The sequence below is a fragment of the Poecilia mexicana genome, unplaced genomic scaffold, assembly GCF_051168715.1.
Source record: "Poecilia mexicana isolate PSO_F unplaced genomic scaffold, ASM5116871v1 scaffold_6, whole genome shotgun sequence".
Taxonomy (NCBI): domain Eukaryota; kingdom Metazoa; phylum Chordata; class Actinopteri; order Cyprinodontiformes; family Poeciliidae; genus Poecilia; species Poecilia mexicana.
Genome location: NW_028263375.1, coordinates 14,900,741 through 14,914,903, shown reverse-complemented (window position 1 = coordinate 14,914,903; position 14,163 = coordinate 14,900,741). Strand labels below are relative to the sequence as shown.

The following is a 14,163-nucleotide window of genomic DNA, read 5'->3' as shown; positions in this document are numbered from 1 at the left end:
ACTGCAATATAAATTCAGATCACTTTCACTTCAGACTCTGTTAATCTGTTTTTTTTTTGTTTTTTTAGCAGCGCAGGTATTAAATTTCGACCACACAATATATGTGATGCTTAAGGTGAACATAAAACATAAACACACAGAGTATGTGCATTTTTACCTTTGTGGGAGAGTCGTATCCTTGGGTATATACTGTGTTTAGTGTGAGCCATTCCCAGCAGAATAAGACACAGCAGCATCAGTGACAGATTTACAGACCTTAACCATCCTGCCATGATCTCTAAGATAAGCATTTTATAGGCATTAGGTTAAAAAGCCTTGCGTCCACTCAGCATGAGCAGCAAAGTCCAAAATAATGTTGAAACTCCACAGGTATTTGTATATATATCCACTAAACACAGCAGATAGTCCTCAGTCTTCAAGAAGAATGTAGTTGAAGGTAGCAGAGCATTTTCTCAGAATCACCACTCTGTCGATCAGCTATACAGGCAGCCTCTATGCAGTGACTGCTCTCCCCTATAGCAGCCTGCTGAAAGCTGCATCCACCCACTACCTTTGGTGGAAAGGATAGTGCTTTGGCTATTATCCTTGTTTGGTCTTAGCAACCAGAGAGAAGAGAAGTCCAGTTGCTACATTCACGCCGCAGTGCTCACTGCTCTCTGTCCATATGTCAGTCCGTCTGCTTTTTTTTTTTTTTCTTTGCTTTTTTTTAGCTGTCAGCAAGTGCAGCGTTTGCTCCACTGTTTATGATCTGATGAAGAAAAAAAACAAAAAAAAAAAAGTGGAAAAATTTCAAGCCAGTCTCTGAATCCCATATAAGTGTTTGAGCTGCTGATTTGTAAAATCCCAGTCTGCAGAGTAAAGAGCTGCTGCTCTGTGTCTTCAGCGTGTGATCCTCCTCTCAGGTCCGCTGGGGCCAGTCATTCTCTGGACAAGAGCCCAGTAAAAGACAGAGTGGTAGAGGGGAGGAGTAGGGAGCCTCGTGCCTGGCGTGCAGTCTCTCAGCAAAGTGAGGCTTCAGCTCTTAAGTCTGTTGCCTGCTCAAGTAATCGGGGAGGATCCAAACCTCTGTCAGTCAGGTAAGATGGTTTCTACCGCATCTACTGATCTTGAGGCCACCTGCCACTGTGTGGTGTGGGTGGGGGGAAGCCTACGGGAGTAAAGTAGCTGACAATGTGGGTAGTTTATATCAGTCAGAAGGGCTAAAATGTTCCTTCGTCTTCCTCGAGACTGTCTTAAGATCTCTTTCTCCCTCCAGGGCAGCTGTGTGCTAAGAGTTCCTCTCCCATTCTGAGGGACTTTTCCCTCCTCTGAGAAATGATGCCTCCCATTTCAGTCCACAGACCACCCCCTGCTTTTCCTCCGCTGCTCTCCTCCGTCACTACCTTCTCTTTTCTTCGGCTCCTGCCACACCAACATGGACCTCAGCCAAAGCAAACTGGCACTTTGTTCACTTTCAATTATTTGCCTTTGTGCTTGTTTCCATGTGGATGATTACTACCGCTGTTTCCACACATTTTCAAGCGGAAGGTTTCTTTGATTAAAGTTTTCATCTCCCTACTCATTTATTCTCTCCTCTCTGTTTATTTTCCTACCCATCATTCACACTTGTCAGTCCTTTAAAACCTGATTATTTGTGTGTCCTTGTGTCCCACATGCTCTGTTTTGATTCATCACACTGTTGTCCCTTTCAGATCTGCCTGCCACCACAATCTGTCTAATTGAGTTTCTCTCTCTCTCTCTCTCTCTCTCTCTCTCTCTCTCTCTCTCTCTCTCTCTCTCTCTCCATTTTTAGTGAACATTTACAGGGTGTATGTGATGGTTTTAAACTTTGGTTTACAATTTCACACAAGGTACAGAACAAATTTACAAGGTCCTATGTTTATAAAAAAAAAAAAAAAAAAAAAAAAAAAAAGTTGAAGACGCAGCCAAAGTTTTAAATGTGGGTGATATGGCTGTCTTCTGGGAGCAAAGGAACTATTTTTGCTCCCAAACAACTATTGGTTTTGTGATGGTCATTTAGTGGAGATGAAAGAAAAATATGACCACGCCATGTATTTTGACGACAAAATGTGTGCATTCAGATTCACAGAGAGCAACGTATCAATGTAATCAATGTGTTTGGGAGAAAAATAATAAAAAATAATTAAAAACAACTTTTAGTTTTATTTTCTCGGTTATATTTGCTAGTGATTATCTTTATTTGAAAATTATTTTTATTTAAATATTAAAAGGAAATAAACAAGTAAGACAGCAGTTAAGGCATGATCATCAACATAGAAGCCAGACAACTAAAAGACAAACATTTATGAGCATAATGGGAACCAGCTCTTACAGGCAAACATAAATTAAGACACATGAGGTATATGGAATTGCAAGTGATTGTGTTGGGCTGTGGCAGCTGCACTCAACCACCCCGCACCCTCCACAAAGACCCTGAGATCTGATGACTGACTGCAACTCCCACACTGCACCTGTTCCCTCCCAGAACAGAAGGACTTTTTGTGTACGAAGGTCTTGTAGCATACACGATATGTGTTATTCTATTGCCTCTTGTAATTATACACTCATCTGTCACCGCGGGTGAGACAACTGTTCGACGTCAGCTTCCTCCGAGTTGCTACAATCAGAGTGATTGTGACACCCAGATCATAATTTTTAACCGAGGCACTAATGCAGGGCGCATTTCAGTCTTGCATCATGACAAAAAGCTCTGCCGGCAGAGTCTCATTTCCGAAGCTTATAAGCTCCAGTCCCAGATTAATAGCCGTTTAAAGCGGTTAATGCACATCGACCAGCGGGTTCGGCATTTCCTTTCTCTAATTCCTTCACTCCAGTTTATTATGTGAGGCAGAACAATGCCTCACATAATAAACAGAAGTTTATTACTGTTTATGCCCCCTGTTATTTCTTTCTTATCTATTTTCCTTACAGCTTGCACCAAGGACTCCGGTGTGGAGCACTTTCACTCGCATACAAACACACATGCACTATTTTTTTTTTTGTACAACTGTTAAAATTCTGTTCTTTTACGCATGTCCCTGCGATTCCACTAGCACCTTGAATTCATATTGTGGGTGCAATGCGCTGGAGATATAATGAATTTGAAATATCCTGTGCTCTCTGAGTACATAAAACTTCTCAGTCAAAACATTCATGGCCACGTTTTAAAGCTCTTTCCTTTTAGTATTATTTTTTTTTGTTTGAACCCTCCGTTTGTGAATGTGAGTTTGATTGAGTGCTGGAGGCTAGCGTTTGTTTGAACAAGCCATGTCTAAAGGTCTAGCAGCCTGCTTTTAATGCTTGATGAACACAGAAAATATTTTTTTTCATGGTAGCGCTGTGTCAATATCCAGCCTGTTCAACAGAGGCCTTTCTCACCTCCTGTTTGACCCACAGAGGAAGAAACGCAAACTCTAAGCCCCCCTCCCTCCTGTCTGCCCCCCCCACCCTCCAAAAATACGCTTTCATATTTAAACAAATACTGGTTTGCTAAATCCACTGAACTGCAGCATGCATGGGAGAAACAAGGAAATATGAAAATTCAAAGCAGGATATTGCAAAATGACTGAGCATGCATGAATATATTCATGCTTAGAAGCAAGTGTGTGTTGGCGTATTTTATGTCTGTTGCTGACCACCTGCTGTGCTCTCCCCTGCTAAAGCGAGGTCACGTCTCAGGTCTCCCACGGCAACAAGAGCAGCACTATGAGGATCCAGTGTTTCAGAGCCATGATATACTCCAAGCGTTTACACAGGTGGCTGTCATATGGGCAGTTAGGACACATGAACTCATATACACGCTTCTCAGGCAACAGCCAGCATAAAAAATAAAAAATAAAAAAAAAATGCAGGTATAGCTGTTTCCTTGTGATCATAGACTGCGTCAGAAGATGTAGATAAGAAAACCTCGAGGCGTATAAATGTTCCCTCTGTTTGCACAAACTGCTGCTTTGCAGTCAGAGCGCTGATGGAGCTCTGTGTGATACCACGCCGAGAGAGGGAGTAGCTGCTGATGAGCCACAGATGAGTGAACAGAGAGAATGACATGCAGAGGGCAAGTTTGACTTGAAATCCAGGTGTGCTATGGTTGACTTTTGAATGTGCTGAATGTGAACTTTATGAAAAATAAAGTGCATACAAGCTTAAAAACATAAGCAGATGTCACATGTCTGTAGGAAGGTAGGATATTGCAAAAAAATTTGTTTCAATCCAGTATTTCCAGCAATCTCATCATGTGGCAACAAACGTGTGTGTGTGTGTGTGTGTGTGTGCGTGTGTGTGTGTGTGTGTGCTTCTCAGTTGAGTTTCTGCAGCAGTCTTCTAAATATATTCTCCTTTCCCACTGATAAACCCAGAAACCCCAGTGATACACAAGCTTAGTTTAATGCTATGAAAAGAAGTTAACAACCACTAATTTGGCTTTTCTTTTCTTCTAGTCATTGAGGCTTCAGGTCATACTTTTGGTCTCGTGGTTAGTAATGGGAAACCAAGCCCAGATCAATTCAATGCTGTCACAGATGGTAAAGAGGAGGAATGAGTTACACCTCTGGAGCCAGACGTGGACATGACCATCTGGTCACATTCATCATCATGGCAACCATCAAATAACCTACAGGTAAGCGGATGAGTTTGTGTACTTGACTGTGCATTTGTATTGCACTTGCAGACAGTTGTGTTTCAGATACTATTGCAGGCCTGTTAATGTACTCATTTATCTTACTTTACATTATCATCGCCCATGTATTGCACATCAACAGTACTGTTTAAGTTCAAAAGTTTAAGGTGGAAAAAAACAGGCCTGCTAATCGTGTTTTTTGCTCCACCGTCTTGTCTCTGCCTTTAACCATTTGTCTTGAGCGCACTGTGATTACTGCTGGCACAGAAAATAGACATAGATTCTACAATCATGGAAAAGAGGTATAAAGTAGACTAAACATCAGCCTCCATCTTGTACTTCACTGCAGTTTGTTTCCTAACAATTTATAATCCCACTGAAATGTGACATACACAAACATTGCCTTTAACAGCAAAAGTAAATCAGAGTGATGGAGATATAGGAAAGGAGAGGAGGAGGAATCCTTTTTGGGAGACGATTCAGACAAAATGTTGGGCTACCCAAAATGAAAACTTTAATAAAAGTTTTCCATTTTGTAAAACTCAGCATGTTATCATGTTGCAATTAAGCTGAAACATGAAGGTATTCATTACCTCTTGGTGTGTGCATGCACGTGTGCGTGCGTGAATGTGTGTGTGTGAGAGAGATAGAGCAAGAGAGAGAGAGCAAGCACGTGTATCATGTGTTAACACAAGGGGAAGGGATTTGCAATTTGTTGACGGATTGCTGCACAAATGACTAAATGTTGTGGAGGTCACACTAACAGTTTTGAGACTTTGAATTTGCTCAGAGAAATGCTTCAAGGCAATTTAGAAAGAAACTATATTAAGCTCCTACTAATGAATTCTCTTCAGGAAAACAGAAATTGTCATGAACATATGGGTCTATTCCTCATTAAAGTCATGCCTTTTTGTTGTTTAAGTGTGGTTGTCAAACAAGTTCAACTCACAAACACAAACAGTTTCTAAAATATTATTTTCACTTTACTCTCAGTGCAGAACCAAAAAAATAAATAAATGAAAAAATGCTTCTTTTTTTTTTCTTTTTTTTTTTTTAAAAGATAAAAATATATTTAGTATTATTTCAGTCTGCTTTGACTTTGGGCCATGAAAGAGTACAGGTTACCGTTAGCTTTTGGTACCAACTAACCTGGATTTATACGTAATAAAAATACCACAACTATCTACCTCAGGTAAGACTTACAAACTTTTAACACAACTTCATTGAACAAAAAAAATGTATTTTTAATTGGAAAACTGATATTGAGGTGTGACTTCCATCCTTAAAATCCTCTGGGATCAAGATAAATTGCCTGAAAAAAAATTTATTTGGTTTTAACTAAGCTAAATTAGTTTAGTTAAAACCAATTGCTTGAAAAGGTTAGTTTTTTTTTTCTTTTCTGTAAATTAGGACAATGATTCACACCATGACTGTTGTTCCTGAGTTCATCTTTAAGCCTGCATGATTTTCTTGCCTGATGACATTTGAGTGTGTACCTGTCATTCTTCCCTCTGTACAAATACATGCACTCCTCAAAACCCCGTTGTTATCAAAGTAGCAGCAGCTTTGAGTTGACCCCTGAGTCAGGACACGTTTTGCTACTTTAGCCTAACTCGGTCTGACAGGTAGAATGTGCCTATCATTAACAAAATTCACAAAGAATGAGGGAGGGAAGTCAAGAATTTGTTGGCAGATATTGGCCTACTGCTACTTATCCCAAAGCGGATCCTCCTGTTGGTGGAGCTCAAGCTAATCAGTTAACCTATGAACTTACACTACATCACTCTTACTGCTTTAGCAGACATTATCAGTTGCTTGTGTCAGAGCCTCCTGTTCGTCTATTTGTAGATGTCGCTAAGTTTACATTTCTCGCCAAGTCAGATTTACAACTTCTAGTGGTTATTTAGATAGGAATGAAACACTTCACAGATGCTTCTAAAAGACAAGAAAGCTCAGGCTGCATGTGTGAAAGCAGGACAATAACTTTGGAAAAGCAAGAGTAAGATTAACATATTTCCTCAGCTGAGATGATATTTCCAATGATTCCTGTAGCTGCAGGAGCTACAAAGTGTCACAAGATTAAGTTTATTCAATGTTTCTCAAAAAGAAAGAAAACTCCTGCACAACAAATTCATGGAAATAAATTCATAGCACACACAATGGTCTTTAAAGTGAATTTTCTATGGATCTGTATGAATGTGAAACTTTGTATATATTTTAATTTGTGATAAATGTGTTGATGTATTGATATAAAAAAGAAAGTCTGGAGTGGTCTTCACCTATTTTTTTGTTGTTGTCTCTTTTAGGTATTGGCTGTTTTTCATCTCAGTTGTACTCCATTCATTTTCTGAAAAGTAGCTCAACTTTTTCAAGAGAATCTTCTTCTGTTTGGTAAACATTAAACTCTGACAAACGAATAATTCAGGCACCGACAGGATCAGTGGATAAACCAGTGTTGTGTCTACAGATACAGGACACTTAAGGAAAACTCTTATGTTGAATTGGGTCTTTGACTTGGCAGCCTGTCAAAAAGATGCAATAACACTCTCCTTGAGAGACATAAAATAATATTTAAAACTAACTAGGTAATTTCCAGCGCAGTGTTTGCTTTAAACATGGCTCACAATGCCTTATAGAAGTACGTTTACCTCTGAAGCTATTCAAGTTTTGTTACATTACAGCTACATCATTGACTGCAGTGTTTTGACTTATTGATTGCTGTCTGGATGTGAGGAGAAATTTACTGAAAGCCCAGCTAAAATGGAACCTTAATCCCGAAAGAGGACAAGTGAAAATAGAACATCTGTTTTGTCCTGTTGCCACATTATCCAATTAGCGGTCAAGAGGATATAAAAATGTCCAGCTTACCACACACTATTTTGTTTTCTCTGTACAATCAGCTTTTGTGAGACTGTCCTGATGAGTGTTTACTTAGGAATGAAAGTATGTGTCTCGAAACCACTATGTTTTGTTCCAGGAAAAGTGTTTGTCAGTTGACACTGAGTGTTGATTTTTATTGACAGAGAAAAAAACCCCATTGTTTACCTTCTGTTCTCCTCACACAGTCAGAGCGGATCTCTGCTGGTTTCTGTGGAACTGTAAGGCTAGTAATTATGGAGGCTTGAATGACTAACTATAAGAGCTGCCAGCGGTTGCAGTCAGATGTATGAAACAGAAGGCAACAAAGACACGTGACCTTCCTGTCACACTAGTGTCAGTCTGACACTTGTTATTGAACACAGACTGCTTTTTTTTTTCTAAAACATATTCATTTTGAATTTGTTTTAGATTGGCAACATGTTGTTTTGCACTGTGCAGAAGTTAGAAAGCATCCCAAATGTTCTTTATAAAATGATCTTGATCATCCTCAGAGATGTATAATATTGGTCATTAGTTGTGTGGTCATAGCTATGAATCTTTTCACAACTGCACAACTGAAAACTACAATATATTTTATTCTGATTTTGTGTGACAGAACGTTTGTGCTCAGCTCCCTTTAATATTAGTAAAGTCATTAGGAGTTCATTCTACCTGCTGTTTCCAAAAATGATATAAGGAACAACAACTGGATGTAATAGAAGGTGCTCTGGTCAGATGAGACCAAACGATAAGTTGCATGCCTTCATGCAAAAACACTATGTGTGGGGGGGAAAAAAAAGGTGCACGCCTCCCCACTGTGAACAAACAATCCCACTGTTACCTGCGGCAGCATCATGCTGTGGGGATGCTTTTCTTCAGCAGGGACTGGGGAAGCTATTCAAAACTGACGGGAAGATAGATGGAGCAAAATATAGAAAAATTGTAGGATAACACATTGGTGGTATTTTATGTGTGCCAACTCGGCAAACTCTACACTGGAGCTACTGACCATCTTCAACGCTGCCATTATTCAGACAGTCCTGTGTTTGTCCATCACTGTGTGGCTGGCACCAAACTGTGCAGAGTCCAAACTGAAACAAACAGTTACGTCTGCAGAGAGGATCACCAGAGCTGAGCTTCCCTCCATTCAGGGCTTCCACTGGCTCTGAGGCAGCTGTCCAGGGCGGCATTAAAATTACAGTATTGGTATGATTGGTGAGAAAATAGATTTAACCATGAATAAAATGTGATACGTTTTTACTGTTATTTTCTGGGGACTCGTGGTGTTTTGTGGAAAAAAAAATAAGTTATTTTTGCAAATTGGTTTATGAACTGTAATTAATTCCTGGTTTTAGGCTGAAAGAGAGCTAAGCCTTCGACTGCATGACGACTTCCAGGGGTTGCAGCTAAACCTTGCTTTGGCAGATCTCAATCAGTTACAGATTAGAAGTGTGGAAGGGACCAGCCGGTCAGAAGTCAGGCGAATGTCAGGACACCCAAACATATTTCTCTTGATAAATTGACCTCTGCTCTTTGGTGCACCTCTGACCCATCTCTGGATCAGCAGAGGTCAAGCCAGAGGACTCATTCAGCCATTGTCTGATCCCTATCTCATCAGTTCCTTTCAGCAACTTTGGTGTCTGTGTTTTCATACTCTCTTCGCCTGATTTTCACTCTGGTTTTTGCCAGAAGCATTTAATGTTGATGACTTTTCAGATAATCTATCGCCATTTTTTCCTCTGAACCTTTTTGTTGTTAGTTGACAAGCATATAACTGCCTTAATGAAAAACTAAAACTTGTTTATGCACAGTACCTCACCCCACATTTTCATAGCTTCAGTCAGTTTTACTGTCAGCAAAAGGGACTGTTCTGATAAAAGAACAATTATATTTTTAATCAGGTTAAATAATACTGTCACTCAATGAATAATTTATGAAGAAAATGTTTGTATTTTTGAGTAAAATATAGTTTTTAAAATGTTATTCTAGGGGCATGGCAATCAAGTAATTATTGTTCAAGATGAAAGTTTTTTTTTTTACTTTGTAAACCATTTGGAGGGAAAGGCAAATGTCAGATTAGCCTTTGTTTTATTTGGTTTTGATTGGTGTTTAACAAAAGTATTGCTGGTTATTTGTCTCCGAGAAGGTTTTCAATTTTCTCTTTTTTAACAGAAGAGTTTTATTCAAACATGCTGGATTGGAAGTAAGGCTGAAATGCAAGGCTATCTTTACAAACACAGCATTTAAATAGATGTGCCCCTGGGGTGCAGTGAATGAAAAGCTTTAGAAAGTCAGGTTAGGGAGGATAATGGCAACATCACATGTCCTGAAGCTGCAGAATTTAGACTTTGATGAATCATAGCTGATGATTTAACTCTTGAGAAATTAACATTTTAGTTGCAGTTTATTGCATTTTTGCAAAATGACTAAAAAAAATATAAAATGAAATGGAAAAAAAAAAAAAAAAAAAAAACCTTTACACCATATGGTATAAATATTCAACTTACTGAGTAAATCTGCTTTTCAAAATATACTAAATATTTTCAAGGAACGCAGAACAGCACAGCTGGACTGCACCTGTGATCCAGGCGTGTTTGTAAGTGTTTTTGGGGTCACAGAAACATCGACCTACTTGTGTATTGTCACTAAAGTAAAATAAATACGTCTCTGCCCTGTTTCCACAGCCCCCTGATGGGGGGAACACACACTCATCCTTTTTTCCCACAGTTCCATTGAACAAAGTTTTAGTAAAAGATTACTTTTAAAAAGACAATGGTGCCTGCCTGTGTATTAGCATGTGCTTTATGTACTTAGTCAGCAACCTACCAGATGACTTCTCCGCCTTTCTGTGAAACGGATTCGTTTTTGAGGTGGAATAACAGACAATGAGCAACGATGCTTTGCTTTCTGTGTCTTAATTGTTTGAAATCCGTTATTTTGCCATTCTTAGTTCGTCTCTTAGTGATTGTTGTTAAATACATTAACATTCCCTGTCTTAGCTCCACCCACCCGTTTGACACACTGTGAATAGGCTACCTAGTGGCTGCTTAGGAGGACCAAAAAGTCTGGCTTGTGAAAAATCAACATAATTAGTGATCATGATAACAACATATTAAAAGTAAAAGTATGCACAGTATATTAATAGACTGAATACAACCGTACAATTTTTACTTGAGGAAAGATGAATCTCCTGGACAGCCCTGTATGCAGTCTCTCGTTTTTGCTCCCCTTTATAGTGGTTTGTTCGATCATGTCTCAATCTCAACTTTGACCATAACCCAGCTTCCCGCTCTGAGCGCTGTCTGAGAGAGCTCAGAATGGGAGCGTTGTTTCTGCGCTCTCAAAACAGCGTACAGAGCTGAGTATACTTAAAAAAATAAATGTTTCTAATATACAGTATTTTACTGTAAATTAAAGATTTTTTTTTTTTTTTTTAAACATTGTTGGCATCTCAAGTTTGAAAGATGACTGGTGGAGCAAGAGCTCTCAGGGATGAGCATGTGTCAGAATCACATGCCACAAATTCAAATGGATATATGCTCTTACATCAGTCTCAAAGCATGCACAGATTGGTCAGTGGGCATTCCAGTTGGTGGCAGAAATAACGCCACAGGCCCTGTGGCACAAGGCATAGACAAAAACAGGAAGAAGCTTTGGAGTTATTTTAACGTTTGCAGTGAAGCATCATTTTACATAAAAAATAAATAAATAAAGCAGAACGAATCTGCTTTGAACAAAGGAAAATAATGAAAAATAATAAATGAAAATGCAAGTGGAAGTTTTCAAACTCATCTCAATATGTCTGTTCTGCTTCAAAAGTATTTAATTTTGAGCAGTATTAAAGTTATAAGACAGCAGATAATTGTATGGAAGCAGGTGCTAAATGATTTACAATTCATTAGAAGGAATGATGATGAGCAGAAATGACTAATTGTGGTGTTTTAAATGACTGTTCTGACTGTATGTCTGAGTATCTACGCCACAGTCTACGCCCAAAGTTAGGGCCTGAAGGCAGTTTCCATTTTTTGTCATTATATTAGAGCTCAGCCATCGTTGACAGATTCCTGCTCAACCACAGGAGGGCAGTGATGCTCTAGGGTCAAATGATCCCTTATAGAACTATGTGGCTACTGACTTAAATTTACACATTTCTCTGTTAAAAAAAAAAAAAAAACATAACTTTACAAGAACATTCTAATAACAATGTCAGACTGTAGAAAGTTATTTCATAAAAACAGAATTATTTCGATTTCTGTTTAATTGGAGACCTGTTTCTCTTTTATTGAGCATTTTTCTGATTTAGTAATGCAATCAATTTCTACATTTTACTTCCATAGGATGGAAGTAAATATGTAGAACTGGTTTGCCACTGTGCATTTATTTTCTTTACATTGAGAATAGACTTTCATTTTACATTGTGCATGGTTTGCGGGCGTTTTTTATTTTTTGTGTAGAAGATGGTATATTATATGTGCAGCACCAGAACGTCCCTTTGAAAAGTAATTTGCATCTGCTTTGTGACCTCTGGGATCCTACAGCAGCACATGGAAAGCCAAAAGAGGTCACAATCAAATCCCTCAGGACTCATTCACTGACTGAACTTTGACCTGAGCCCTGAGTTGCCGATCGGGGGTCCAGTGACCTAAAACTAAATCCAAGAGCTTTTGTAATCGTACAGGCGCAGATTTTCTGTGTGAAACGTGAATTAGAAATAGTTGATGAATGGATAATTATATGCATTCATAGAGCAATGTGCGATTTGCAATACAGCCAACAGGGTGCAGTGTAGCACAGTATTTTAAAACAGATTAGGTTCTGTAATTCTCAAATTTGTTCTGTCAAATCTTTTTTAAATTCTTTGTCATTCTTGAAAGAAAAGAAGAGAAAGGAGAAAAGAAGGAAAAAGTTTTAATTCAACATCATTTTTCAATTTCAACCCCTGCAGTTTAAAAGCAAAACAGCTCTGCTTCCGCTCAGGGACTGCAGAGATCTCATGTAATATTCACATCACATTACCCACGAAGGTTTTATTACCATCTCACAGTAATCCCTTTTCTGCTCGAGATACACACAAAGAAAAACTGATTAATATTTGAGACGTATTTTAGGGTTTTTTTTTTCTTGTTAATGCTTTTCAGAAATATTGCTACCTTACAAAGTTTTTCATACTTTATCATGTAGAAAGAAAAAAAAAATCAGCTATTTTTTTAGAATTACATTTGACAGACCAAGACAACATAGTGAATTATTTAGAATAGTACAAAAATTTCCAAATAATTTCTACTGTTTTATGCAGACAAAAATCTGGAAAGTGTGGCATGCATTTGCATTCAGTCAACATTGCGTAGGACCAACTGTCACTGTAATTACAGCTGCAAGTCTGCATGTATGTCTCTGTTGTCTTTGCACATATAAAGTGTGCATATTTTTTTTAGATATATTTCTCAACAAAATAGCTCCATCTCAGACTGAATGGAAAATATCTGAGCAGGAAAATCACATCTTACTTATTCTGAGTTGTACATAGGGATGGACTTTGACTAGCAGATGAATATGCAGTAATCTAAGCAATTGCATTGCACATCTTGTTGTGTATTTAGGGTTGTTGACCTGACAGATGGTGAACCCTCACCCTAGACTCAATACTTTTGCGGCCTCTAACATAATTTATAGATGAAATGCTCCATCTCAAGTCTCTCTGAGCAACTTTCCTTTCCCCTTTAAAGAATACCTGCAGCATTATGCTGCCACCACGACCAGATTACACAGTATAGATGATGATTTAAAGATGATATAAAGTACAGGTTAATTTCCTATTCGTTATTTTGCATGCAGGACCAGAAAGCTCTGTTTTGGTCTTCTATTTTACTCCTAGATAACAAACTGCAAACAGGAGGTCTTATGGCTTTCTCTCAACAATGACTTTCCTCTTGTCACTCTTCTGCAAAGGCTAGCTTGTGCAATGCACAAATATGTGTTGGTCTGTCAACAAATTCACCTACCTGAGCTCTGCAGCGACTGTTGGTTGCTATTTTGATCAATGCTCTCTTTGTCTGTCTTGTGGTCAGTCATGTCTCAGTAGGTTTGCAGTTGAGGCATAGTTTTCACATTTTCAAAACATTGATAAAACCATGTTCTAATAGAAACATAAAGCATGGGATGTCACTTTATAATCTAAATCTGCTTTAAAAATCTCCACACTGTGTTCATGAGTCCTAAGATGCTTTTTCTAATGTTCTGTAAACGTTCATCCTTTACAGTACACACATTTTCATCAATATAACGAACCTTATTTAACAAATCAAGTTTCTGAAATACAATATTTTGCACTAGTTTTTATTTGGGGGTATCAAGTTATAGAGGGCTGAACATGAACACCTATCAGTCTTTCACGATTTTCATTTTTATTAGCAACATTTTTGAAAACCGTGAGACCAAATTCATTTAACTTCCCAGGTGTATGGTACTTCTTGGGCTATCACATAAACTTGACATTTTTGTTCACTCATCCATCCATCGTCTTACACCCTTACTGCATCGGGGCCGTGAGGGGTGCTGGTGCCCATCTCTAGCTGCTAACGGACGAGAGGCGCATTTTTGTTCATAACATTAAATATAAGGAAATAATTAAATGCATACTTTTGCAGGAATGAACTATTTCACTGGATGCAACATTTTCTGAGTTTGTT

At 38.5% G+C, this 14,163-nt stretch overlaps 1 protein-coding gene across 1 annotated transcript in view; it reads right to left on the bottom strand.

The window, feature by feature from the left end:
• sema3e (sema domain, immunoglobulin domain (Ig), short basic domain, secreted, (semaphorin) 3E) overlaps positions 1–1,749 on the bottom strand; it is a 28,470-nt gene extending 26,721 nt beyond the window's left edge. Inside the window, exon 1 of the mRNA XM_014994493.2 lies at positions 158–1,749. Within this exon, the coding sequence (XP_014849979.1) occupies positions 158–290 (133 nt within the window). The 5' untranslated portion in view covers positions 291–1,749. The remainder of the gene's footprint in view (positions 1–157) is intronic.
• Between the last annotated feature and the right edge of the window lie 12,414 nt (positions 1,750–14,163).